This window comes from Sminthopsis crassicaudata, chromosome 1 (assembly GCF_048593235.1).
Source record: "Sminthopsis crassicaudata isolate SCR6 chromosome 1, ASM4859323v1, whole genome shotgun sequence".
Taxonomy (NCBI): Eukaryota; Metazoa; Chordata; class Mammalia; order Dasyuromorphia; family Dasyuridae; genus Sminthopsis; species Sminthopsis crassicaudata.
The window spans coordinates 18,192,946-18,220,595 of NC_133617.1; the positions used below are offsets into that span (position 1 = coordinate 18,192,946).

General features: G+C 46.3%; 1 protein-coding gene across 1 annotated transcript; it reads left to right on the plus strand.

Moving 5' to 3' along the window:
• Positions 1-5,694: 5,694 nt before the first annotated feature.
• On the plus strand, positions 5,695-24,475 carry GLTP (glycolipid transfer protein). Its single transcript, XM_074295364.1, has 5 exons — positions 5,695-5,884; positions 19,887-19,945; positions 22,083-22,216; positions 22,725-22,875; positions 23,295-24,475. The coding sequence occupies exons 1-5, from the start codon at positions 5,782-5,784 to the stop codon at positions 23,475-23,477; spliced, it is 630 nt and encodes a 209-aa protein (XP_074151465.1). The 5' UTR covers positions 5,695-5,781; the 3' UTR covers positions 23,478-24,475.
• The last annotated feature ends 3,175 nt before the right edge of the window (positions 24,476-27,650 follow it).

Genomic DNA, 27,650 nt, shown 5'->3' on the forward strand with positions numbered 1-27,650 from the left:
ACTCTCTTCATTACTGAACAATTGGAACTGGTTTTAATCACTTCATTGTTGAAGAGAGGCCCATGCATCAGAATTGATCATCGTATAGTCTTGTTGCTGTGTATAATGATCTTCTGGGAACCTGTTCTTCTAAATCTCCAGAACCCCTGATAAAAGCCTCATTTCCAAAATATATAGAGAAATGACTCAAATTTATAAGAATTCAAGCCATTCTCCAATTGATAAATGGTCAAAAGATATGCACAGATTGTTTTCAGATGAAGAAGTTAAAACCATTTCTAGTCATATAAAAAGGTGCTCTAAATCACTATTGAACAGAGAAATGCAAGTTAAGACAACTCTGAGATACCAGTATACACCTCTCAGATTGGCTGAGATCTCAGAAAAAGATAATGAGGAATGTTGGAGGGGATGGGGGATAACTGGGGCACTGATACATTGTTGATGGAGTTGTGAACTGATCCAACAATTCTGGGGAGCAATTTGGAATTATGATTAAAAAGTTTTCAAACTGTGCAGCAGTGTCTCTACTGGACTTATAATCCCAAAGAGATCTTAAAGGAGGTAAAGGGACCCACATGTGTAAAAATGTTTGTGGCAGCCCTTTTTGTAGTGTCAAGAAACTGGAAACTGAGTGGATGCCCATCAGTTGGGGAATGGCTGAATAACTTATGATCACATAGGAATGTTATAGAATATTCTTTTTCTGTAAGAAAAAACCAGCAAGATGATTTTAGAGAGGCCTGGAGAGACTTATATAAACGGATGCTAAGTGAAATGAGCAGAACTTGCCATTGTACATGGTAACAATAAGACTATACGATGATCAATTCTGATGGACATGACTCTCTTCAACAATGAGATGATTCACACCAGTTCCAATGATCTTATGATGAAGAGAGCCATTGACACCCAGAGAAAGGACTGTGGGAACTGAGGATGGTTCACAGCATAGCATTTTCACTCTTGTTGTTTGTTTGCATTTTATTTTCTTTCTCATTTTTTTCCCCTCTTTGATCTGATTTTTCTTGTGCAGCAAGTTCATTATATAAATATGTATGCACATATTTAAAAAAAATCTCCAGAACTCTCTACCCATGAATATGTCCATGATTTATTTTTTTGTTGTTCTAAATATTTTATTTTTCTAATTACATATAAAAACATATTAGTTTTTTTATTTTTTAATATTAGGGTTTTTTTTTTTAATTTTGAATTACATGTTATCTCATCCTTCCCTCCCTCTTTATTGAGAAAGCAAGTAATTTTACATAGATTATGAATGTGGAGTAATTCAAAACATATTTCCATAATAGCTGTGTTGTGAAAGATTGCACAACCCCTCCCTACTAAAAACAAAACAAAACAAAAAAAAAAAAAACACAACAAACAAAAAAACAAAACCACCAAAAAAAAAAAAATAAACAGAGTGAAAAATAGTATGTGTCCATCTGCATTAAGATTCCATTATTTTTTTTTGCTTCAGAATTATCTTGGATCATTGCATTATTGAGAATGGCTAAGTCATTCGCAGCTGATCACTGTTACAATATGATTGTTACTGTGTACAATGTTTTAGTTCTGCTCACTTCATATCAGTTCATGTGAATCTTTCTGAAACCATCCTCCTCATCATTTCTTATAGCCCAGCAGTGTATGTATATAGCAACTGTTTCTATTTTGGCCAGAAACCCTGGAGAACTTTTCCTATCAGATTGATTTTTTTTTTAATTAGGTAAAAAAGACCATTCTTTGCCTCATTTTTTACCTATTCTTAATCATTGATTGGAGGTAGCTTTCCCCAACCCCTCTTAATTCCAGTGCCTTCTCTCTGTTGATTATTTTCTTTTTATTCTTTTTTATTTTTTTGAGAGTCAGGGATCTTTTTTATTTAGTTATTTATTTTTTGTTCTTCTATATCTTGCTAACCTGGATTTTTTTTTAATAGCTTTTTATTTACAAGATATATGCATAGGTAATTTTTCAGCATTGACCCTTGCAAAATGTTCTGTTCCAACTTTTCCCCTCCTTTCCCCCACCCTTTCCCCCAGATGGCAGGTAGAACAATGCATGTTAAATATCTTAAAGTTTATATTAAATACAATATATGTATACATATCCATACAGTTATTTTGCGGCACAAGAAGAATCGGACTTTGAAATATATTTTCTTTTTATTCTCTGCAAAGCTTGCTTTGTATATATTTATTTTTATATTGTTTCCCTCTTAAATTGTAAAATCCTTAAAGGTAGGGTCCATCTTTTCCCTCTTTTTGAGGCATATTTCATGTGTAGGAAAACAACATGTGTACAGAAAAATAACCATAATTTAAAAGTAAGTGCAAATATTTAAAAATAAAGTAAGTGCAAATATTTAGAACAACAAAAAACAAATCATGGACATATTTAGGGTTAGAGGGTTCTGGAGATTTAGGAAAACAGGTTCCTGGAATTTAGTAGCAGAAACTAGGCATGGACCCACATTTAACACAACATACTAAGATAAGATCAAAATGGGTTCATGATTTAGGCATAAAGAATGAGATTATAAATAAATTAGAGGAACACAAGATAGTTTACCTCTCAGACTTGTGGAGGAGAAAGGAATTTGTGACAAAGAAGAACTAGAGATCATTATTGATCACAAAATAGAAATTTTTGATTATTTCAAATTAAAAAGGTTTTGTACAAACGAAACTAACGCAAACAAGATTAGAAGGGAAGTAACAATTGGGAAAACATTTTTACAGTTAAAGTTTCTGCTAAAGGCCTCATTTCCAAAATATATAGAGAATTGACTCTGATTTATAAGAAATCAAGCCATTCTCTAATTGATAAATGGTCAAAGGATATGAGCAGAAAATTTTCAGATGATGAATTTGAAACTATTTCTACTCACACGAAAGGATGTTCCAAATCACTATTGATCAGAGAAATGCAAATTAAGACAACTCTGAGATACCACTACACACCTTGGCTAAGATGACAGGAAAAGATAATGATGAATGTTGGAGGGGTTGTGGGAAAACTGGGACACTGATGGAGTTGGTGTTGGTGGAGTTGTGAAAGAATCCAGCCTTTCTGGAGAGTAATTTAGAATTATGCTCAAAAAGTTATCAAACTGTGCACACCCTTTGTTTCAGCAGTGTACTATTGGGCTTATATCCCAAAAAAATACTAAAGAAGGGAAAGGGACCTGTATGTGCCAAAATGTTTGTGGCAGCCCTCTTTGTAGTGGCCAGAAACTGGAAAATGAATCAATTCCCATCAACTGGAGAATGGTTGGGTAAATTGTGGCATATGAATGTTATGGAATATTATTGTTCTGTAAGAAATGACCAGCAGGAGGAATACAGAGAGTTTTGGAGAGATTTACATCAACTGATGCTGAGTGAAATGAGCAGAACCAGATACATTCTGATGGAAGTGGATATCTTCGATAAAGAGAAGATCTAATTCAGTTCCAACTGATCAATGATGGACAGAATCATCTACACCCAGAGAAGGAACACTGGGAAACAAGTGTGGATTACTTGCATTTTTGTTTTTCTTCCTAGGTTATTTTTACCTTCTCAATCTAATTTTTCTTGTGCAACAAGAGAATTGTACAGATCTGCACATATATATTGTATCTAAGATATATTTTAACATGTTTAACATGTATGAGACTGCCTGCCTTCTAGGGGAGGGGCTGGAGGGAAGGAAGGGAAAATTTGGAACAGAAGTGAGTGCAAGGGACAATGTTGTAAAAATTACCCACACATATGCACTGTCAATAAAAAGCTATAATTAAAAAAAAAAATTTAAAGCGAACAGGTTCCACACTGAGATTTGTTAAAGACCTTAGCTTAAAAAAATACACACATGTTTGTTTTAAATTTGTTTTAAATTTTTGCTACATCTACCCAGTCAACATCTCTAAAGAGCAGAGAGGGAAAAAAGAGAAACGAGGGCTGTTTCCTACTCAGCTCCTGTCATAGATGGGAGATGGAGGGATACATACATTATCTCATTTAAGCCTCGCCAGAAACCTGTGGAGGAGGTATGACGGGATTTATGGGTGCCACGGGGGAGGGCAGAGCCTCAACTGTGGGTAGAAAAATGGGACAAAGATTGCTACATCTACCCAGTCATCTTCCATCCTAAGGAGTCTTGAGGTTTGGGAAAAAAGTGTTTTTACTCCAAGTTAAATAGCAGATTCAATGGTGGCGGAGGCAGCTCCAGAAAGGGAAGTCTCAGTGAGGTCAATGATTTGCCCAGGATCTCAAAGTTACAGGTAGAGGTTGGTTTTGAACCTAGTCCTCTCCCAATTCCAAATTTAATGTGCTTTCCATGACTTTATTCAAAAGTTTGGCTGTTTGGGCTAACTGGGTGCTGGGTTTGGGGGTCACAGGTTACTCAGGTGAATTTTTACCTGGATTGTGAATAAAAGATGATAAGCGCATGGATGTGATGGAGGCTGGTGACCTCTGGGTGACCTGGCGCCCCAGAAAATGAATAGGATTTTAGAGTACATGGAGGGAGGCCTGGGGCAAGTCAGGGAGCTGCCACCCTGCCTTCCTCTGCCCAGAATTGCACATTGTCTTCGAAGTCTTAGAGGAGGAAGGGCTTTGCCCGCCTGGGGGTCTGGGTGGCGGAGGCTCCTGGAGGCAGCTGGACCGAAGGAAATGGGCTGGGCAGAGTAATGAGCAGTGAGCTTATAAAGTGTTGTTGAATGCATGAAGGGAAGCCTTGGCCGAGATCGGCAAATGGCACATGGGATATAAATGAAAGTGATGAGGAAGATGATGATGATGAAGAGGGCAGCCAAGCCCGTGTCAGAAAGACTCCTTGTCAAACCTGACTAGCTGGCAGGCCGCTTCACTCTGGTGGCCTCAGTTTCCTCATCTGTAAAATGGGTTGAAGGAGATGAAGACAGCTCCATTCTCTCTAACAAGAAAACCCCAGGTGGGGCCACAGAGTGTGGGACACAATGAAAACGAGTCCACGTGATTAGGGCCATTTGTCTCCTGCGCTAGACGGGACGTTCCTGGAGAACCGGACACCTGCCTGTCTTTATGTCCCCGAGACTTATACCAGCGCCCGCCCCGCGGTAAATGACTCCCGGGCCGCCAGTCAGACTCTCGAACAGTGCGCTCGGTTAAATTGAGTAAAGGAGGGAACCACGCATAGCCTGGTCATCCTGTACCCAGTAGGTGCTTAATAAATGCAGGCCGGCTGGCTGATGGAGAGCTCTAGGCCGGCGCTTGGAGGACAGACTCTTAATAAGCACAGGGAGGGGGCGAGTTCCGGTTGGGCGAGGTGGCCGGCCGAGCGAGCCTCCCTCACCCGGGGCTCCGCGCCCTTCTGGAGCAGGGCCCACCGGAGCCGGGTCATCCTTCCCCCGCCCCCTCCCGGAAAGTGGGCGGGGCGGGACCCCGGGATCAGCCAGTGGGAGACGCCACCGGGGCCGGGGGCGTGTCCTCCCGGAGAAATCGGGCGGGCAGGGTGGGGCCCGGGCCGGCCATTGGCGCAGCGGCGCCGGGGGCGGGGCGCTCGAATGGCTTAGGCTGCGCCCGAGGCCGGCGGGCGGCGCTGCTGGTTCGGCGGGAGGCCGGGCTCGGCTGCGCGACTCCGGACAACGGCGCGGTGGCGGAGGCAGGAGGAGGCGATGGCGGCGAGGACGCCGCGGGGGGCGGGGGCGGAGGCGGCGCAGGCGCAGGCGCAGGCCCTGGCGCCGCGGGGGGGCGCGACCCGGCGGCCGCTGCCGCCTTCCTGCTGGGCCCGAACGCCGACCCGGCCATGGCGCTGCTGGCGGAGCACCTGCTGAAACCGCTGCCGGCGGACAAGCAGATCGAGACCGGGCCCTTCCTGGACGCCGTGGCCCACCTGCCGCCCTTCTTCGGTGAGTGCGCCCGCCGCCGCCTCCAGGCAGCCCTCCGGATTGCGCGTCCTCCCCTCACCGGCCCGGAAAGAGAGCGCCCCTCTCCTCCCCGAAAGAAGCCCGTCCCCGTGAAAGCAGCCTCGCTTCCCCCGGGAGGGGGTATCCCCCTCCCCAGAGAGACTGCCCCCTCCCCTGGAAAGAGAGCCCCCTCCTCTGTAAGAAGTCCCCCTCTCTGGAAAGAGACAGCTCCCTTTTCATTGAGAGCCCCTCTTCTTTAAGAATCTCCCCTCCCGCGGAAAGACAGCACTCCCTCCCCTTTAAGAAGCCCCCTCCTGGAAAGAGACGCCCCCCCCTCCCTTAAGAAATCCCCTTTCCTTGGAAAGGGAAATCTACCTCTCTTGAAGGTTCCCTTTAAAAAGGGAAGGGGATTTCCCCTGGAAAGAACCTGTCTCCTTTCCCCTGTAAAAAGACCCCCTCCCTTTAAGAAACTCCCCCCTAGGGCCAGCTAGATGTCGTTTCCCCCCCCCCCCCCCCCTCCATGGGTTTGTCTAAACTGCCTTTAAGATCATCGAGAAGCCGGAGAGCCCGAGCAGCCGGGCTCCTTCCTTTTGCCTCTGCTCCCTCAGCGCTTCTTGTGTCCCTGGGCTCTGGGGCAGAAGCACTTCATACTCTCTTTAATGGGAGTTTGCCCATGGAGAGGCAGGAGCACAGTGGGGGATGTGATCGGGAGTCAGGCGAGACCCGGGTTTGAGTCTTGTCTCTGGTGCTAGCCCAGTGACTGTAGGCCGAGAAGTACAACCCCCATGTCAGAGAGTCTCTGACAGTGCTCTGTAGTTAGCCTCAGAGGGACAGAACTGGAGATCTCAGGAGCCCAGCCCCCTCAGAAAGGGAAACTGAGGCCCAGGAAGGGGAAGGCTTATGGTTATGAAGCCTTACACTGAGACCACACCCTGTCATTTTACAGAGGAGGAAACAAGCCCCAGAAAGGTGAAGGGTCCTGGGACTCCAAAGCCGCCATGTTTTCTGCTCAGTCCTCCATCCTCCTTATTTCTCTCTCTCTTTTTTTCTCTCTCTTTTCTCATTTCTCATTTCTCTCTCTTCTCTTTTTTTTTTTTTTTTTTTTTTTTTTTTTCTGAGGCTGGGGTTAAGTGTTAATTGTCTGAGACCAGATTTGAACTCGAATTTGAACTCGAATTTGAACTCGGGTCCTCCTGAATTCAAGGCTGGGGCTCTATCCACTGCACCACCTAGCTGTCCGCCATCCTCCTCATTTCTTATCCTGACTGTTAACTCTTATTTGCTTGGGTGATCCTGGGCGGGGCTCCCCTTCCTAATCTATAAAATGGGCTCGTTAAAAACCGTTTTAGGCTTGGTTCCTGCTCGTTAATGGATCTGTGATCTCACTGGTTGCTTTGTCCCTTCAGCAACCTAAGGCAAAACTCCCTGGTGCCAGCTTGTCTTTTAAGAGAGCAGCTCTTCCTCCAGAGTCCTTCCTCTCCTCCTCTCCTTCCTCCCCTGACTTCTTGCCAGGCTCCCATCTCCTTACCGGGCTGCTTTCATTTTATCCTCCAGAGGACAAAGGTCTTTCTTGACTCAGCCTCCTGCTTCTGTGACCCAGTAATCGGAGTCTCTTGCTGTCTGCCTTGGGCGGAGAGCTCAGAGCCCTGAAGAGATTGTGAGGTGGGCCAGGGGAGCGTTCCAGGCGTGGCCGACAGCCAGGGGATGGAGAGGAGAGACACAGAGACAGACAGATGAGGGAGATAGAGAGAGATCAGAGAGACAGATGAGAGACAGACAGGTGAGAGAGATAGAAATCAGAGAGACAGAGATAGGTGAGAAAGAAGAGAGAGAGAGAGAGATCCGAAAGACAGATAGGATAAATAGGTGAGAGAGAGAGAGAGAGACCAGAGAGACAGATATGTGAGAGAGATAGAGAGAGATCAGAGAGACAGAGATAGGTGATATAGAGAGAAGTGAGAGATCAGAGAGACAGACAAATGAGAAGGAGACAGAGAGAGACAGGATAGAGATCAGAGAGACAGACAGATGAGAGGGAGGCAGACAGAGACAGATAGGTGAGAGGGAGAGAGAGAAATCAGAGAGACAGAGACAAATGAGAGAGAAAAGGAGGTAGAAAAACACAGGTGAGAGACAGATGAGACAGAGACAGGTGAGAGAGGTAGACAGACAAAGAGGGAGGGAGACAGAAACAAGCAGAAAAACAGAGACAGGTGAGGGAGACAGAGGGGTGTGTGTGTATATGTGTGTACATTACAATTAGTGATACTGTGAACTTAGTTTGGAACTAGCTTGGAGGGAGTTTTTGAAAGCCTTTAAATACCAAGCGGAGGGATTTGTGTTAGACCCTAATAAGCAAAAGGAGCCATTCATTCATTCATTCATTCATTCATTCAACACTTATTAAGGGCCTGCTTTGTTCCAGGCACTGTGTTAAGTGCTAGGGATACAAAAAGAAGCAAAAGATAGTCTAGCCTTCATGGAGCTTACGGCCTAATGGTGCGTCAAGCAGAGCAGCCTCTATGCCTGTGCTTTAGGAATATTCCTCTGGCAGCTGGGTAGAGGGTGGAGGCAGGGAGGCTGAGAAAGAGGCTCTTTCAGTAGTCCAAGGCAGAGGCCCAGTGAGTCTGATCTAGGCTGGTGAAGGTGAAAATGGTGAGGAAGAGGGGACAGATGGGAAATATTCTGAGGAAGTGAAATCCACAGCTTTGGGTACCTGATTGGCTGTCTTTTTTTTCTTTTTTCTTTCTTTTTCTTTTTAAGTCTCTATCATTGATAACTTAAATAACTTTCTTTAAATAGTTAATTGAAAAGGCTACATAGCCTAGCCTCCCAGAATGATGGAAACCACAGTTTTACTTCATCATTTTTAACCTTTCCTTAAACAAACTCCTAAAATATCAGCTTAATAAAAGTCTTTCTGAAGGTCTTTTTAAAATAGCTTTTTATTTTTCCAAATACATATAATGACAGTTTTCAACATTCAACATTCGACAAAATCTTGCTGATTGGCTCTCATTACCATATGCTTTTTCATTTGAGCCTTGCACCTCTCGTGTGGGGTTAGTAATCCCATTTTATAGATAACAATTCAGGGTTAGGGTCATCCAGGGTTCTACAGCGAGTAGAAGATCAGGTGGAAATTGAGTCTAGCTCTTTGGGATCAGAGTTGCCGATTCTTTCTGTTATCCAGATTGCCAGCAGGCTCTTCACCCATGTTTATTGAGTGAATGAAGTAGGCTCAGTTGATAATCTCATGGTGTGGAGAGTTGGCTTTGCTCCTTTCCCAGTGGACAGGCTGGCACAATTATTCTGGTCCCGTCAGGGAAACAGCCCGTGTGGAGTCCCTGGTCTTATGCTGCTTTCTGTTCCTGCCAGAATTTGCTCAGACCATGCTGCCTGGATTCCCCCAGCAGCCTCCTTTTCAAAGAAGATTCCAGCATTTCTGTGCAGATGATTCCAGATCTGGATTTCTGGCCCTAGTCTCTCTCCTTCTTGGGCATCTCTATCAGGAAGAAGCTCAAACATTTCATGTCCAAAACTGAATTCGTTATCTTTCACCTCCCTGACCCCCCCCCCAATTCTCCCATCTTCAGAGCGTCCTTATTATGTCCAGGGCACCATCATGATCCCCCAGATCCAATGTCCTCCTCATTGTCGCTTGTACCCCTTCCCAATGGCTCTGCCCTCCATCCCCTTCTCACCTCATATGAAAGTGCTTACATCTTGGTCCTCCTCCCTCAAGACTTCCTAATCTACCTACCCTCCTCCAGAGGCCAGGGTTGAACCCTGTCATTCTGCCCAATGAGCCCTCAGGCTCAAGTATAAAGTCCTTTGGTTGGTACTTAAAGCTCTTGTAAGCTGGCTTCTTGCTCCCTTTCCATCCCTCCTCCTTCTCCTGACTTGCCTTTGTATGAGCCTGGAAAGGTTTTCCTGCTCCCTTCTGTCTCCCAGCTTCCCTGTGGGCTCAGCTGAGCTGCCTGCTCCAAAAAGCTTTTCCCAGTCCCCTTTCTCTTTCAGATCACCTGCCAGCTCTTTTCTCTGTAGCTGGTATTTACCTGCTCTTTTTCCTTTTTTTACCTGCTTTTTTTCTACTGCCTACAAACATGCCCATGTCTCCCCATCCCCAAGCCCCTCCTTTGATGCACCCATCCCTGAACTATTGGCCTATCTCCTCCCTTTTATGTCATCTCCAATAGGACCCTAACATCTTCTACCCCCACACTTTTCTTACTTCTGTGGTTTGACTTCCAGTCTCACCCGAAGTTATCAGTGTTATCTGGTGGTCTTTCCTCAGTCCTCATTCTCCCTGATCTCTCTACCCTTTGATACTGTCCATTATTCTCTCCTTGATCCTCTCTAGGTTTTTGGCATATTTCTCTCCCTCTCCCTCCCTCCCCCCCCCTCTCTCTCTCCTTCTTCCTCTCTCTTTTCTTCCTTCCCTCCTTCCCTCCCTCCCTTTCTCTCTACCCCCATCCCCACTCTTTCTCTCTGTTTGCTGGGGCTTGTAAGTATCCCCCAAGGGCCCTGTCCTTCTTCTGTTTCACTTGGTCATCTGATCAGTTCCCATAGATTCAATTATCATCTCTGCTCTGCTCCATCCCTAACCTATCTGTGAGGTCGGAGATCACTAGTCTCCCGTCTCCAATTGCCTTTCACACATCTTTAAGCTGGATGAACCATAGACAGTTGAAGCTCAGCATATCCAAAACAAAACTCATTATCTTTCTCTCCATCTCTTCCCTACTTCCAAACTTCACTACTATTGTTAAGGGTATCACCATCTTCCCATTCACCCAGGCTTGAAACCTAGGAGTCTGGACTCCTCACTGTCTCTCACCTTCCATATCCAATTAGTGCCAGAATCTGTCAATTTCACCTCTGGAGCATCTCATTAATTTTACCTCTGTGACATCTCTCACCAGTTTCACCTCTGCAGCATCTCTCATCAGTTTCACCTCTGCAGCATCTCTCATCAGTTTCACCTTTGCAGCATCTCTCATCAGTTTCATTTCTATAGCATCTCTCACCAGTTTCACCTCTGCAGCATCTCTCATCAGTTTCACCTCTGCAGCATCTCTCACCAGTTTCACCTTTGCAGCATCTCTCACCAGTTTCACCTCTGCAGCATCTCTCATCAGTTTCACTTCTATAGCATCTCTCACCAGTTTCACCTCTGCAGCATCTCTCATCAGTTTCACCTCTATAGCATCTCTCATCAGTTTCACTTCTGCAGCATCTCTCACCAGTTTCACATCTGCAAGATCTCTCGCCAGTTTCACCTCTATAGTATCTCTCACCAGTTTTACCTCTGCAGCATCTCTCATCAGTTTCACCTCTATAGCATCTCTCACCAGTTTCACCTCTGTAGCATCTCTCATCACTTTCACTTCTGCAGCATCTCTCACCAGTTTCACCTCTGCAGCATCTCTCAAATATGCTTCCTCCTCTCCTCTGGCATTGCTCCCACCCTCATCACCTCACATTTGGACTATTGCAATAGCTGCTGGGAGTGGGATCTGTCCAGCTCAGGTCTCTCCCCATTCCAGTCCTTTTCATAGCTGTCCAATTATTCTTTCTAAAGTGCTGGTCTAAAGCTATGTTACCTCTGCCTTTCCCTCAATGACCAAGTATAAAATCCTCCATTTGACTTTCACAGCCTTCCTGATCTGGTCCCTCCATACCTTTCAGCCTTCTTATACTTAGGACCTTTCATATACTCTTCCCTTCAGTGATTCTGGCCTCCTGGCCATGAACAAGACCCTCTATTTCTGGGCTCCAGTCTCTCCCCATGCCTGAAACTCTTTCTTTATCTCAGCTTACTGCCTTTTTTGGCTTCCTTCAAGGCCTCAGATAAAGTCCCACTTTCTGTAAGAAGACTTTCTCATTCTTTATTGCCAGCCTCTCTTCTGAGATTCTCTCTGGCTCATTCTGACTGGATTCTGTATGTGTGTAGTTGTTAAACTAAGTTCTTTGAGTTCAGTCTCGTTTTTTTTACTAAAAATTAGCTTGTTATAAATCCTCAGCATTTTTATACATCACTAACAAAATCCAACAGCAAGAGATACAAAGAGAAATTCCATTTAAAATAATTGTCGATAGTATAAAATATTTGGGGATCTCTCTGCCAAGGGAGAGTCAGGAATTATATGAGCAAAACTACAAAACACTTTCCACACAAAAAATTAGTTTGTTTCTTATCTTTTTAGGTCCCCTGCCTGGCATATAGCATGTGCTTAGTAAATGCTTGTTAATCTAATTTTACCATCCTTCTTGGCATCTGTATCTTTCTTAAACAGCGCTGCTTAACCAGAACCCAGTTTTCTTTTTGGGGAGTCTGAGCAGGGTAGATCAATTACAGAGGTTCCTTTCAGTGCAGTCTAAAATCTTGATAGTGAAAAGAGAGGGGGAAGAATCCTCTTTTTCTGGAGCAGACAGCCCAGACCATTGTTGGTTCAATAGTTCCCTCATAAAGACATTTTCCTTCTACTGAAGCTAAGATCTTAAGTCTCTTTGATTTCCTCCCACTTCTACTCTGTTGATTCTCCCAGGCCCCAGGTTGTCTGAGTATGGAAACATAAGGTGAGTGTTGTCTCTTTTAAAAATGGCTCCGTGTATCTGAGTCCTTCAGTGATATGATCTGGGTCTGGTTTGTTCACATAGTACTTCTTCCTGATTGGACAAAGTCTACACCCTTGCCTCTAGCCAGCAGTTGCTCAATATGGAGTCTAACACATGTTTCTTTATCTTGATGGAGGCTATGCCCAGCAGGTACCCAGGGCATTTTGAGCCAGCATTTTTAAAAAATTGCTCTCTTCTTTTCCAAATATACCCAATCCTCACTCCCCCTTCCCTTGTTATGAAGGATAAAAAACGAGGGAGTAGAGAGGGGAGCAGGTCAGCAAAATCAGACAACATGCTAGCCAAGTCTGGCAGTACATGAAATATTCATGGGGCTCCTGGAGCTGGAGTGGGAAGGTTAAAGATTATCTAGACCAGTCTGAGGCCATCGGAGGTCATAGCAGTTGGCCAAGGTCATTCAAATACCAGGCATCGGAGGTGTAATTTGAACCCTGGTCCTGGATTGGGAATCAAGAATTGCAGAATTTTAATCTGATATTTCCCAGCTATGTAGCCCTTGTGCCGGTCCCTTTGTTGTAATGAGCCTCAGTTTCCTTCCGGGTACAGAAGGGGTCTCTGCAGTCCCCTTTGGAGCATATTTAGTAAAACTTTCAGCACACTGCTTGTGTGTTCTTGAAGCCTGTTAAAAAACGAGAACAACTTCTTGCTGTTTAAATCCTGATTCTCTTAACTCTGTAACCTAAATGGTCACATCAGCCTGGGCGGCAACTCTTCAATTCTTTCTCTTCTGGCCCCTTAGACCTAGGTTAGGTGAGGGGCAGGAGCCCCTAGCTCGGCTCCTCCATGAACTGGTTCTGTCCTCTGTCAGCCCTCGCCCTCCTGCCTTCCAGCACCCAGCCCACCTAACAGAGGATTAATAAATGATTCATCTTAATTAGAAGTAACTTGAGTCCGGAGCCAGCCTCAGGTTCCTCTGAGATAGGAGCTGTTGAGGTAATTGCCTTAGTTCTTTTTGCAGCCGAATTTTATTTTCTGACCCTGTGAAAAATGGGATTTGAGTCAGAGCCCTTCTGGGCCAGATTGCCAATCTCCCGGCGGAGGTGTGGTCTACTCATCCTCCTGTCAGGCCATCTTGAGTCATCCAAGCTGGAAATGAGGCTGGGAGTGAAGCGGGGCGTATTATCTCTCCTTGGAGCCAAGACGAAGCTGGGGGTGGGTTGGGCAGGGCAAATTGTTACCTTGCCCCCGACCTTTAGAAAATTGCCAGGTAGGAGATGGGGATAGTCTTGAAGGACGAGGTGCCACGGGGCAGTTTGAGAGAAGGATTTCCAAATAGCTTGTAACATAATGATGGGCGTTCTCCAGCTCCACTGAGGCTGGGAGGAAAGATGAAAGGAGCTACTGTCCTCGCCTTTCTGACAGCCTTTTCTCTCCGGAATTGAGCCAGGAGGCAAGAAGGATGGGAAACAGAGAGGGCTGGGGCCCTGGGGAGATGGTCCAAAGCTTGGCCAACAAAGATAGACCATCTTGGGGAGAAGCGCATGGAGGGGGTCTCTATTCAGGAGACCCCTTCTGACTCTGAGTGTCTGTGACCGAGGCCCTGATGCCCTCGGTAGAACTTATTTATGCTTATTGTACACAAACTGAGCCTCAGTTTCCTCATCTGTAAAAGGAATTAGGGTTGGACACCAGGGCCTTTTTGTGAACTTGGAATCCCAGCATACCATCCCCTTTCCCTTTGCATAATTCAGGCCAAGCATTTATTAAGTACCTATTATATGCTAGAAAGACCTGAGTTCAAATTCAGCTTCTCCCCCCCATTTTACAGATGAGGGAACTGAGGCTCTGAGTAGGGGCAGTAATTCATCCAAGATCACATTACTCCTAAGGAGCCGAGGTGGGATTGGGCCTGGGCCTTGTTGTCCCCCAGGCCAGCACTCCATCCCTCAGCCCATAGGCTTAGGACCCTGGGAAGCAGATGGTAGGAGGCAGAGGGAGGAGAGGCTGAGAGAGAAAGCGCCCACTGTTGTACAGTCATGAGGCTTAAGCCCCTGTCTCTTGACCCCTGCACAGTAAGAGCTTTCCACTGACCCACCCTGCCCTGCTAGTTTGTGAGTGCTAGTTTGAACAAACAGGTTTGGGTTAAGAGTGAAACTAGTAAAACGAGCCCGGGTGGTACTTCGGGGCAGGGCATCAGCATTCTGTGTGAAAGGTGGGCCTGGGGGAGCCCAAGGGAGGCCCTCCGTTCAGAACTGCAAGCCAGAGACTCGGGAGGGGCAGCTCCTCTGCTGGGGTTCAGTCAGCAGGGCTTGTGATGGATCCCTCAAGTCTGCAAGCATTTATTAAGCACCTCCATGTGCTGCGGGCATGGGAGGTGATGGGAAACAGGCGCTGCCTTCAGTGCTCTGGGAGTGTAGGGCGTGTGGACATGTGCCGCTAAATGGAGGCAGGCCTTTTCTGCTGCAAAGAAAGGCAAAACTCCATCCCTGCCATCAAGGAGAACCAGCTGGGCTGGGCAGGGCTGGACAATCAGGCTTATAATTTGAGAAGTGTGCCTACTGCAGCTCTGCCAGGCTAGCGGGTCAGTCATTAAAGTCCTGTCCAAGTCTGGTAGTGACCCCATTGGGGGTTTTCTTTTTCTTTTCTTTTTTTTTTTTTCCTGAGGCTGGGGTTAAGTGACTTGCCCAGGGTCACACAGCTAGGAAGTGTTAAGTGTCTGAGACTAGATTTGAACTCGGGTCCTCCTGAATTCAAGACTGGTGCTCCATCCACTGCGCCACCTAGCTGCCCCCATTGGGGGTTTTCTTGGCAGAGATACTGGAGTGGTCTGTTATTTCCTTCTCCAGTCCATTTTACAGATGCGGAAACTGAGACAGACCAGGTAAAGTCAATCAGGGTTACCCAGCCAGTGAGTGTCTGAGGTTATATTTGAACTCAGGAGCCTTCCTGACTCCAAGCCTGGAACACTATGTGTGGTAGAACCTGGCAGGGGGACCCCACCTTAAAAATCCAGATGTCTCCTTTGTACAGAGAGGTGTCTCGAAGGCCCTCTGCCAAGCCGGCGCCACTGCCCCCTGACTTGCCTTGGTCTTGGCTCCGCGGGACCAGCTGGGGAAGTTAGTTGGAATTTATGTGAGACTTTTGGACCTTACTTATTTGTTTGATCTTCATCAGGCTGCCCAGATACCCCTTCCCCCCGTTACCCTCAGCTGCCCTTTCCCCTCCTCCCTTGTGGAATCCAGTTGGGCCCGTGTTATCGGGGCATCTCCTGTCTCTGTCCGTGTCTGTCTCCTCTCCCTCCCACGTCTGCATTCTGCAGGATGAGGGGGGCAGAGCCTAGCTCCAGAAGGCTTTCTGCCCCCTGGCTGTGTCATTCCCCTCCTTTCCCAGGCTTCAGAAGCGGGTTCCTCCAGCTTCGTACGGCCCTCCTGATGTGGCCCAGATTGGACACTTAGGCTCCATTTTGATGCCCATGTCCCATGGGGCTGGATGCTGTCCTGCCCCCTCTCGCCTCCCAGTCAGCTCACAATGGCCGTGTTCTCTGCCATTCTGGAACTCTGATGGGGAAACCTTGAACAAAAAGCCTTTTTTCCCTACCACAAGGCAGGGCTATATAATAGGCCCTTTATTCCCCCCCGAAATGTGAGTCATGGATTTTCTGAGCAACCAAAATTGACCTTTTCCCCTTTATATAATTGTGAGGCAGACCAATGAAATAACTGACTTGGGGGTGACGGAGTCACCAAACGCCTCTTAATTTCCTCTCCTTGGGTTTAATAGTAATGATAATAATAACAACAACTTCTCTTTCACTGGTGTTCTCACTATCTGACTTGTCTAGGATATAGCAGAGTTGGGCGTCTTTGTCCCCACTTTATAGAAGAGGGAAGTGAGGCTGTACTGGGGTCTTGGGCTCATCCTTAAGGACTGGAAGAGACCTAGCAGAAGCTCAGAGGGAGAGGCTCTGAGTGCTCTTTTTTCATTCATTCATTCATTTGTTCGTTCGTTTGCTTATTCGTTCATTTGTTTGCTTGTTCATTTGTTTGTTGGTTTGTCATTTGTTCATTCGTTCAGTGGGTGGGCTGTGTCTTCTGCACTGAGAGAATTAAAACCTCACTTAATGTGTGAGAAATGTGGTGGAGGTGGATGGTCTGGGAAGGAAGCTTCTTCATTTGTAACCATCCTCAGGGCTAGCAGGATGAGCTTTAATCCACGTGTCGGTTTGCTCATCCTTGGAATGGTCCCCTTGCTTCGGAGTGGAATCGGCTTCAGTCTTAGCTCTTGGAACCCAAGGTCCTGGTTCGATGCCTTCCTGCCCCCTTCTCTGGCCCATCTCTGTGTCCATGATACTGAACAACCACACACAGAGCCAAGGTCCTCTTCATCATCTGCTCTTGCCCTGGGTTCAAACTGAAGAGGAGAGGTTACGGGTCTGGTTTAGAGCTCGAAGCTGCCTCTGGGCCTGGAGAAGGCAATGACTTGGTCATTGTCCCGCAGGCAGCAGGTTTCTGCTAGGGTTTGGACCCCAAATCTCTTATAGGATCCTGAGATCCTTGGGCCTCAGAGCTCACCTCCCATCTTATAGACATGGAAACTGAGGACCCGGGTTCCATGGGAGCGAGAGGCAGAGGTGAGATTTGAACCCTGGTCTACCAGTTCCTTCCGTTGTTCCAGGATGCCCCTGGGCTGCCCAGCTCAGCTCTGCCAACAGTTCTACCCAGAGCTTGACTGGAGAGCCCATCCCTTGGGAAAGACAATATTCCCATCCTGATGAGCAATCCTTCAGAGTTAGCATCCCTGCGATAAGATCCAGAGACCCATGGGCAAGGTGAAAGGCGTGTCCTCCTAATTAAGTCATTAATTGCCGAGCAACACCCCCAGCGCCAACTCTGGCTGCTTGGCAGCTTCTGCCAGCCAGGGGAGGAGAGTGGAGGCCTGACGTGGCCCCGAGAGTCAGGGGAGCATTTTCCCAGCCTTGCTGATTCCCAGGCCTCGGTGTGCCCACAGGGCCCAAGGAGCTGCCCGAACATCCAGGAAGGTCTGGGGCGGGGCCCACACTGAGTCACTGGCATGGGAAAGTGTTTGTGATTGGGGGCTCCTACCCAGTGAGGGGTCACTACTTCAGAAATAGCCCTCCCTGAGGGCAACTAAGTCCTGGAGTCAGGAGGACCTGATTCAAATGTGGTCTCAGACACTTACTAGGTACCAGCCCTGGGTAGGAAGACAGGAAAAGCCAAAGCCTAGGCCTTCCAGCCTGCAGAAGGCTGAGGAGCCCTGGGCCCACTTTGGCTCCAACTCTGCAGCTCCAGGCTCTTATCCACTCTCCCTGTCCACACTCTAGGAAGTTACTTGGAGCCAGGCTAGGAATCCAGGCCCTTGGGCTCCAAGTCTATACAGGGCAGCCCAGAATCTCCCCTTAGAACAAGATCTTGCTGCCAAGGACTCCCAGGAAGGGGCCCTGAGTTCCAGTCCTGCCTTAGCCACTCTCTGGCTGCCTCTCCTCCCCTCACCCTTTCTGAGCCTCAGTTTCCCCCTCTGGCAGACAAGGAGGTTGGCCTTGATCCTCCCTGCCCCCCTGCTCTTTCAGCTCTGAATCTCTGGTCCCAAGGGTCTAAGGCGGGCCATCCTTGGGCTGGAGGCAGGAGCTTGTTCCTGATGTCAGAGAATGTGTTCAGTGAGTGCCCTTTATTTCCCCACGGCCTACCTCCGGATAGAAGCTTCCTTGTGACCAAGAAGAAGGATTAAGTACAAACATCCTCCACACAGATTGGGTGGACATAGTGCTCTGTCCTAGTAGTCCCCCACCTCTTCCACGGAAGAAGCGCTGTTCCCATGACTCCTCTGTTCCCTCGTTCCCTCTCTCATGGTGCCTAGGCATTGTGGGGCCACAGGACTCAGCTCATTCTGCTGTGTTTCAGATTGGAATCTGGGGCCCGACTTTGGATCTGCTGGCTGTTCCTATGATCCTTGGGCTGAGCAACATTCTGCGTTTTTAGGAAACAGTTAATAAACATTTATTAATACCTACTGCATGCTAGGTATAGAGCTAAGAGCTAGAGATATAAAGACAAACAAAGTTATGTGCATCAGGATTGATCTCGTATAATCTTGCTGTTGCCACGTATGATAGGCTCCTGGTTCTGTTCATATCACTCAGCATCAGTTCATGTAAATCTCTCAGGCCTCTCTGAATCGGGGATACTGAAATCATCATGCTGATCTTTTCTTATGGAACAATAATATTCATATACCATAATATATTCAGCCATTCCCCAACTGATGGGCTTCCACTCAGTTTCCAGTTCCTTGCTACTACGAAAAGGGCCGCCATGAATGTTTTTGCACATGTGGGTCCCTTTCCCTCCTTTAAGATCTCCTTGGGATCTGCTGGGTCAAAGGGGATGCACAGTCCGATAGCCCTTTGGACATAGTTTCAGATTGGTTGGATCCGTTCACAACTCCACCAACAATGTATCAGTATTCCAGTTTTCCCACATCCCCTTTGCAATGTATCATTATCTTTTCCTATCATCTTAACCAATCTGAGAGGTGTGTAGTGGTATCCCAGAATTGTCTTAATTTGCATTTCTCTGATCAATAGTGATTTTTTTTTCATATGACTAGAAATGACTTTAATTTCTTCATCTGAAAATTGTCTGCTTATCCTTTGATAAGCATTTACCATTGGGAATGCATGCCATTATTTTTCAAAGGAGTAAATAGAAGCACAGAGCTAAAGGGATGTAGTGGGCCAGATCTCGAGCCTAAAAGGAAGGTTGTCTGGTTCAGTCCTATGTTGGACAGATGGGGAAAATAAGGTTCAGGGAGGCTAAAATAGCTTGTGTAGTTGTCAGCACGATGTGTCCCCTGTTAGAGTGTAAGCTCCTTTTGGGCAGGGACTGCCTTGTGTCTCTTTTTGTACCTCCAGTGTTTAGTGCTTTGCCGGGCACTTTGTCACTTGAAAATTAAATTTCAGTTTGATGTTAGCAACCTTTCATAGAATTTCTAGATCATGGCAGCTCCAAGGAACCTTGCCCATTGAATCAGATCTCTAGATTTTAATTTGATTAATTAATTGTTTGATTATTAATTATTATATATTGAAATGGAGCGATGTAGAAACATTTGATTTCAGCATAACATACTTTCCAGCAAACCCCTTAAATCAACGAGGGGATACGTGTCCACTATCTCTTGCTTTACAGAAAAGGAAACTGAGACTCTTCCTTCTCCAGAGGAGGGAAACTCCAAATCACCCCAGGGTGGACAGTTACTTAGATATAGAAACAAGACATGAAGGGATGTTTAGGTTTTGGAAGCAGAGAATGCTGCTGGTGGCAGGGAGTTTAAGGCCTTTCCAGGCCTCCCAGCTCTGCCTTCTTTGTCATTGCCCTGAAATCTTGCCTCTTCTTTCTGTCCCCAGATTGCTTTGGGTCACCTGTGTTCACGCCAATCAAAGCGGATATCAGCGGAAACATCAAGGTACGTGCAAAGAATCTCCTTTCTCGATATTTCAGCAACATTTCTGGCGAACGCAGTCCGTGTTCAAGGCGCCATTAGTCCAGGCGTGGGTGAGAATGGCCGCTGAAGTGGGGGATACCTTGTTAATGGACAGTGGGATCCTTTCCTGGCGCTGTTCATGGCGTGGCGAAGGGTGTTGAATGAATAGCTCTTGCTTCTCCTTTCCTATCCCCACTATCCAGGAGAAGTTCAGTGGTTCTGATCATTGGACACTACGCCCAAATTAATGTCAGTCTTTCCACAGAAGAAAGCCCCTTGAGGGGAGGCTCTAGATCTCTTCCTTTTGCATCCTCAGCACTTAGCACAGTATCTAGCAAGACCCTTAATGAGCCTGGATGTATGGACCTGTTTTTTTTTTTAAAAGCAAAAAGTACTTTTAAAAAATGGATTCCAGGGGCAGCTAGGTGATGCAGTGGATAGAGCACCAGCCCTGAAGTCAGGAGGACCCGAGTTCAAATTTGGTCTCAGACACTTAACACTTCCCAGCTGTGTGACTCTGGACAAGTCACTTAACCCCAATTTCCTCAGGGGAAAAAATGGATTCCATTTCTAATGCTATTTCTGTTTTCCATTATACTAAGAAATTGGCTGCACATATTTATTATATATAACTTTGGAAGAAATGGCAGAGGGCTAGCCCAAGACTCAGTAATTCAATTCAATAAGCATTTATTGTGTACTTACTGTATGCCAAAAGCAAAACACTTCTTTGCCTTCAGGAAGCTTATATTCTATTCAGGGGAAACAGCAGTTAAGTAAACATTTAAACTAGATGTCAACTAATTTGGAGCAAGGATAGAGAGGAAGCTTTGGGATCAAGGCCTGTTTCTGGCACACGCACATGTGTCATCTCGGATAAATTTTTTGACTGGCCAAAATTCCTGACATCTCTCTGAGACTGGTCACTGAGGAGGAGTTGTCCATCTACATTTGCTGTAGGGGTCCCCTGTACTGATGAAATTGCAAGTCTGGACCAGTGTCTATAAATCTACACGTACACACCTACACACCTGTATACACACACACACACACACACACACACACACACACACACACACAGAGTCCATTGCTCCATTCTCATTTGTGTTTTTAAAACTTGTCTTTTTTTTTTTTTTTTTTTTTTTTTTTTTTTTTTTTTTTTAATAGCTTTTTATTTACCAGATACATGCATGGGTAATTTTACAACACTGACCCTTGCCAAACCTTTTGTTCCAACTTTTCCCCTCCTTCCCCCCTCCCCCAGATGGCAGGTTGACCAATACATGTTACATATGTTAAAGTATATGTAAAACTTGTCTTTGGGAGATCCCCTAATCACATCTCTCTTCCTGCTGTGATCCCGTTTTTCTTGATTCATTTTCATCCCAGGTTCTAAGGCAATCCAGAGCAAGTTTGGATATTTCCTTATTCCTTGCTCAGATTGCAAAGTCTCTAATGAATGAGCTCTGAGCCCTCACCCTGGTTGATTAAGCAATATTTGATAAACTGAAGAAATTGCCCCTCCCTTCGGCTTTTAGCTCATCCCTCCCATCTTCTGGGTTTAAATAAGCATCAGCTTTACTGTTTATTAACAGCTGAACCACAATAAAGCGGCTGCCTAAGTAATTATTCACAACCCCTGCTACATATAGTGGATACTTGAACATATTTATGTAGGTTCCTCATGTAGCCCTGAGAAGTGATTTGTAAAATTATTATTATTCCTATTTTATAAATAACATTAGTGAAGCTCAGAGGAAGCACTTTGATTGTCCCCTTGTCACACAGCTAGTGAGTGGGAGAGCTGGGCCTTGAGCGCCCGCTCCGTGGCACTGCCCTCCGAGCCCTCCTCTCACATTGGATTTTTCCTCCTTGAACTTCTCCTGGTTTTTCCTGAGATCCCAAATCTCCTCAACTCCACCAGGGACACCAAATCCCTCCTCCTTATTCTAGGACCCTAGCAGGGAAAAGCCCGTGATCCCTGGGGTGGAGGCAGGGAGGTGACAGCGGCTCCGTTTTCTTGGACAGAGGTGGCGGGCCCTGTCTCTGAAGGCCTCCTGTGGGGGACGGAGCCTTTCAACCTGTAAACAAATTGGGCGTTTGTGTTTGTCACTTCCAGACCATCCGGGCTGTTTACGACACAGACCCCGCCAAGTTCCGAACCCTGCAGAACATCTTAGAAGTCGAGAAGGAGATGTATGGAGCCGACTGGCCGAAGGTTGGGGCCACACTGGCGTTGATGTGGCTGAAAAGGTGAGAGAGCGAGAGTTTGTGTGTGTGTGTGTGTGTGTGTGTGTGTGTGTGTGTGTGTGTGTGTGTGTGCGCGCGTGTGTGTGCGCGCGTGCATGCGAGCCTCCTCCGGGTTCCTGTAGCATCCCCAGGCGGCAGCAGTATGGGGTATTAACCAACCCATTTGACAGATGAGGACCAAGACCCTGTAGGGAAGCAAAGGGAACAATAGAAAGTGTTTTGCAAATTTTAAAGCGCTGACTAAATGGTAGTTTTATCATCATCATCATTATTATTTCCGCTATATTGGGCTACTGAGGAAGTAAGATCTAGAGTGAAGTGGGAGACAAGGAAGCATTTGTAAAAAGGTCGGACTTTGAAACCGTCTGGCGCCAGCCAGGCCAGGCTCGGTTCTAGTGGAGGTCCCAGGCAGAAGTCCTGCTATCTTGGACCCTGGGGCATCCCTGGGGGGATGACCTGAGGAGGACCCCAGAGTCCTCACAATATCTTCTGGCTGTTCTCCTTCCCACAGAGGCCTGAGGTTCATCCAGGTGTTGCTGCAGAGCATCTGTGACGGGGAGCGGGACGAGAACCGCCCCAATCTCATCCGCGTCAACGTGACCAAAGCCTACGAGATGGCACTGAAGAAGTACCACGGCTGGCTGGTGCAGAAGATCTTTCAGGTGAGGGCCCCATGGGTGGCAGGGAGCTCCTGGAGCCTCAATGACTTCATTTGTAAAAGGAGCGGGTCCTATCTGTCTCTGAGGTTCCTTCCAGCTCTGGGTCTGTGGGACCCTGCCACTGATAAGTTTGCAGCCTTCTCTGCAAACTTCAAAACCATCTATTATAATATATATAATTATATGTAACTATATATTGTGTGTGTACAGAGACACCCTTCTCTGGGGCCGTATTAGATCTTCTCCACCCCCCCTCTCCCAGTACAACGTCAGCCCCGTGGGGGCAGGGATGGCCCTGGTGCCATGCTTCCCAAAGTGCTCGGTGATCGATTGGGGGGAGTCCCCGCCGTGGGAGGCGACGTGTCCGACCATCGGGAAGGTGTCCTGCTGAGCCTTCCCTTCTCTCTCTCGTCCCCTCCCAGGGAGCGCTGTACGCTGCCCCGTACAAGTCCGACTTCCTCAAGGCCCTCTCCAAAGGACAGGACGTCCCAGAAGATCAGTGCTTGGAAAAGGTCCGCCTGTTTCTGGTGAACTTCACAGCCACCATCGACATCATTTACGAGATGTACACGAAGATGAACGCCGAGCTCAATTATAAGGTGTAACTGCGGCCTGGGGCTCCCCTGACCAGACACCGTCCCGAGCCCCCCGCTCTTAACAAGTACCCGAATCACTGTGAAATGAATTCAAGGACTGCTGTCTGACAGCAACTTAGTAAACATCTCTGGAATTTTAAGGAACAGCCTGTTTTTAACTATATATATATATATATATTATATTATATTAAATTATACACAATTTTAAGAGATTTTCTATACAAACAGAGCAATAAGATTTGACCATCCCATTTCCACTTTGCCTTAGAATTTCAGGAGATCTAGACTGTCTTCCTAATTCCCTTTGAGTGTGATCTAGCCGATTAACGTTTCTAACCAATCAGGTCCTAAATAGTTTTTGTTTTATTTTATTATCGTTATTATTTTGCAGAGTGCGGAACTCTAGGGAAACCATGTACCATTAGGGGGGAAACCAGCACGTGCAACATGTCAGCTCGCTTTTAGATGTGAGGCACGTGCTCTCCGTGTGTTTTTTAAATACATTTATGAAAAGTGATTTGAAATTATGTGGGATTTAAAAAAAAAAAAAAGTGTGTTCTGTCCCTCTTGCTGGCATCTGCTGCCGCCGCCGCTGCCATTTTCATCTTCTGACCTCTGGCCAGATGTTTTTAAACCTCCAGCAAGACCCATGAGCCTCTGACTCGAACCCAGGGACGCTCACTTTGATAATGGCCCAGATTTTCTCGGAGAGGGCCCCGTGCTGCTTTCCTCCGGATAACTCCTCCTTCAGGGGCAGAATTTCTAGCCTAGTCTTGTGATTCGTGTCATCCTGGGGGGAGCTGGGGGGGAACTTAGGTGCTGCTGGGATCTAGCACACCCCTCCCCCCTCTTTTGCCTTAACCGTGGCCCTTGGGAGCCTGTAAGCTGGGATCTAAAATCATTTTGGTCTCGAGTGAGTTGCTGTGCTGCACTTGGAGAATTGGGGGGACTTTGCAAAAACAAAAACAACAGAATGATCCTTATTAAAACTCTATTTTGAAATTGCATTTGGCCTCTCGCTTGGTTTTCTTGATCTGAGCCCAGCCCTGGATCTGCCTTTCCATCTCACCCCCGACATGACGGACACAAAGCTCGTCTCTGGCCCGGTCGGTCCCTCATCTGTCTTTCAGGTTCCCCAGACCCTGGGTTTGGGGCCGTCCAACTGACATGGTCCCGGGGCTTGGGAGCATTGGTTATGTTAGCGGCAGGACCCTAGGGCCCCTCTCTTGGCCAAGTCTGACGCTTATCTAGGTGGAAAATAGGATTATCGCTAGCTCACAGCTGCCCTTCTGCCACCTAGAACCAGAGCTTGTCTGCACAGGTCCGGACCCCCTTCCCTCCACCCATCGGAAGCCCACATCCCTGTGACTTTTATGGTTAGCAGAATTCTCTGAGCCAGGTGCTGTCTGCCTTTATTTTGCTTGCTTAGGGTTACACAGCTAGTAAGTACTGAGGCTGAATTTGAATCCAGGTCCCCTGTCTTTAGACTCTGCACTCAGCTGCCAAGCCAGTGCTTCTGGAACCGGCCTCTGAGGTAAGGGGGATGGTTCTTGGAGCCTGAGAAAGCAAAGGTGGGAGGGACCTTAGGATAATGTAATCACCACTCTCATCCACAGGGCCCGCTGGGGAGGATGGGAGGAAAGGACTCCCTAAGTCACAGCTGCAATGCTGGGGCACTAAGCTTCAGAAGCCCTGTGCTCTTTCCTTTCCCCCTCCCCCTGCCATCTCAGTGTCCCCAGCAAGTGGCGCTGTCCACCCTGGGCGCGCACCAGCCATCTCTTACAGTGTTTCATGATAAGCACCTACTATGTGCCAGACCTTGCCACTAAGTGCTGAGGATACAAAGAAAGCAAATAATTGTCCCCACGAGGACCTACTGGGGGAGAGAGCATGGAACAGCTACTGGGTACAAGCCAAAGACGGTGAAATGGGGACAATCGGCGGAGGGAAGGCCTTAAGGGGGATGGGGAAGAGTGAGGCCGACTGGAGCTGGGGGCCCAGAGACAGAGAATTGGGGAGAATGAACTGTCAAGTGGTGAGCCAGGGCCTGGCTTAAAGTGGGCTTTTTGTGGGACCTACATCAGGGACAAGACAAAGGAAGATGAGAAGGAAGGAAGAGAGGGAGGGAGGAAGGAAAGGAAGGAAGGAAAGAGGGAGGGAGGAAGGAAAGGAAGGAAGGAAAGAGGGAGGGAGGAAGGGAGGGAGGGAAGGAAGGAAGGAAGGGAAGGGAAATAGGAAGGAAGGAAGGGAAGGAGGTTTGCAAACTCTGAAGGTGGGAGATGTCAGGGGCTCCTTGACTTTATTCATTCTTCCACACGAGGCTCAAAGGATATCACAACTAAATCTCTTCATAAATTATGAAAAATGAAAAGTCTATTGCCCAGTGTGCTCCAAGCCCCAATCATGGTTTCTAAGAAATGGAGAAATCGCTTCAACTTTCGTTCCTCTCTGTCTCGAATGCAGCTCACAAGCTTAGATAAACATCAGTGCTACTGGCTACATCACTGATGAACAGACAAACAACACAAAGGCACAAGTAAATATGAGAAAAGCCCCAGCCGGAGCCATGTCTAACCGATAACCTTGACTTCTAAATCCTCATTGCAGTTTTCTCAAGATGGGACTTACTGTCGCTTTGTAGGATGTCTTCTCCACAGAATAATAATTAAATATATTGTATTACTTTTGGGGAGAGGCGAGGAAGTGAGTAAAATTTGGAACACAAGGTTTTGTAATAGCCAATGTTGAAAACTGCGTGTTTTGAAAATAAAAAGCTATTATTTAAAAAATAACAAGTTTAGTCCCCTCAACCTATGGGGTTCTTTATCCAGGGTTCACAAACTTAAAATTTTTTTTGATAACTCATAATTGTTTTTCCTTTGCAACTCTGTGTATTTTATTTTGTGCATTTAAAAACACCGGACTGAGAAGGAATCTATAGACTTCACCAGACCGCCAGAGGGGTCCATGAGGCAAAAATTGTCAGAAGTCCTTCACGAATGAGAATACCAAAAACTCTCATGGTCTCTCTCGGACTCTTGCTCCATGACAGTTGATTTCATGTTCCAGAACTAAAGTTAACTGTTAACTCTCTAGGATTTTATGTTCCCTCTTTAAAAAATAATAAAAATATATAAAGCCTTTTCAAGAGGGATTTGAGTTTCAAATGGGGTTGTGTGTAATTGTCTCCCAACTACAGCTGAGGGGAAGAATGTATAATGAAGCAGCTTCCTTTTCTTCAGAGAGGTGGGGGACTGTGGGTATGAGATGGTGTACACATTGTCATGGGTGCTTTTTATAGGATCATGGATTTAGACCTTGAAGAAACTTCAAAGATCATCTAGTCCAATTATCTCATTTAATAAATGAGAAAAATAACAAGAGTCAGAGAGAATAAGGGACTTAGTGGTAGAATGGGGATTCAAATCCCAGTCTGGTGTGTTTTTCATACTACTAGGAGTAAAAACCCTGCTTAACGGAGTTTTAATTTCTTTGTTTTTAAAAGTTGTTATTCTGATAGGTGTGTGTGTGTGTGTGTGTGTGTGTGTGTGTGTATGTGTGTGTGTGTGTGTGTGTGTATATATGTGTGTAAGAAACAGAGATAGAGGTACACAGTCAAGACAAAAACAAAAAGAGATGGAGGGAAAGATTGGGAGTGAAAGAAAACCAGGAGGGTAGAGAAGGGAAAAGAGAAAGAGGAGAAAGAATAAGAGAAAATGACAGGAAAAGAGAGTGGGGGGAAAGGAAAAAAGAGATGCAAGATGCTCTCAGAAGAGAGCAGGGAGAGGGAAAAGAAGTAGAGAAAGGAAAAGAAGCAGATAGGGACACAATGAGAAGCAGAGAGCTGGAAGTAATATAAATGAATAAAATAAACCTAATAAAAGGATAATATAAATATAATAATAAATAAAATATAATAATTAAACAATACTAATAGATAATAACTTCATTAGTAATGAATAATTAATAAAATGAAATAATATAAAAACATACGATTCACTAAATAAGTTGTTATTTCTAAAGGGTTCCTCATTTAGTAAGAAGGAAGGAGGGAAGGGAAGGAAAGGAAGTCCTAAAGTCCCCAGACCTTAGAGTGCTGTTGTTCTAAAAATCCATCTGTCAATGATTCTAAAGTCTTCCGGCCTTAGGATAGTCCTACAATTGCCCACTCAGATAAGGAAG

Bases quoted from the DNA above. Each gene is read 5' to 3' on its own strand.
- GLTP (XM_074295364.1), top strand. From the start codon at position 5,782: ATGGCGCTGCTGGCGGAGCACCTGCTGAAACCGCTGCCGGCGGACAAG. The intron at 5,885-19,886 runs GTGAGTGCGCCC...TTCTGTCCCCAG, and splicing joins CCACCTGCCGCCCTTCTTCG to ATTGCTTTGGGTCACCTGTG. The intron at 22,217-22,724 runs GTGAGAGAGCGA...TCCTTCCCACAG, and splicing joins GCGTTGATGTGGCTGAAAAG to AGGCCTGAGGTTCATCCAGG.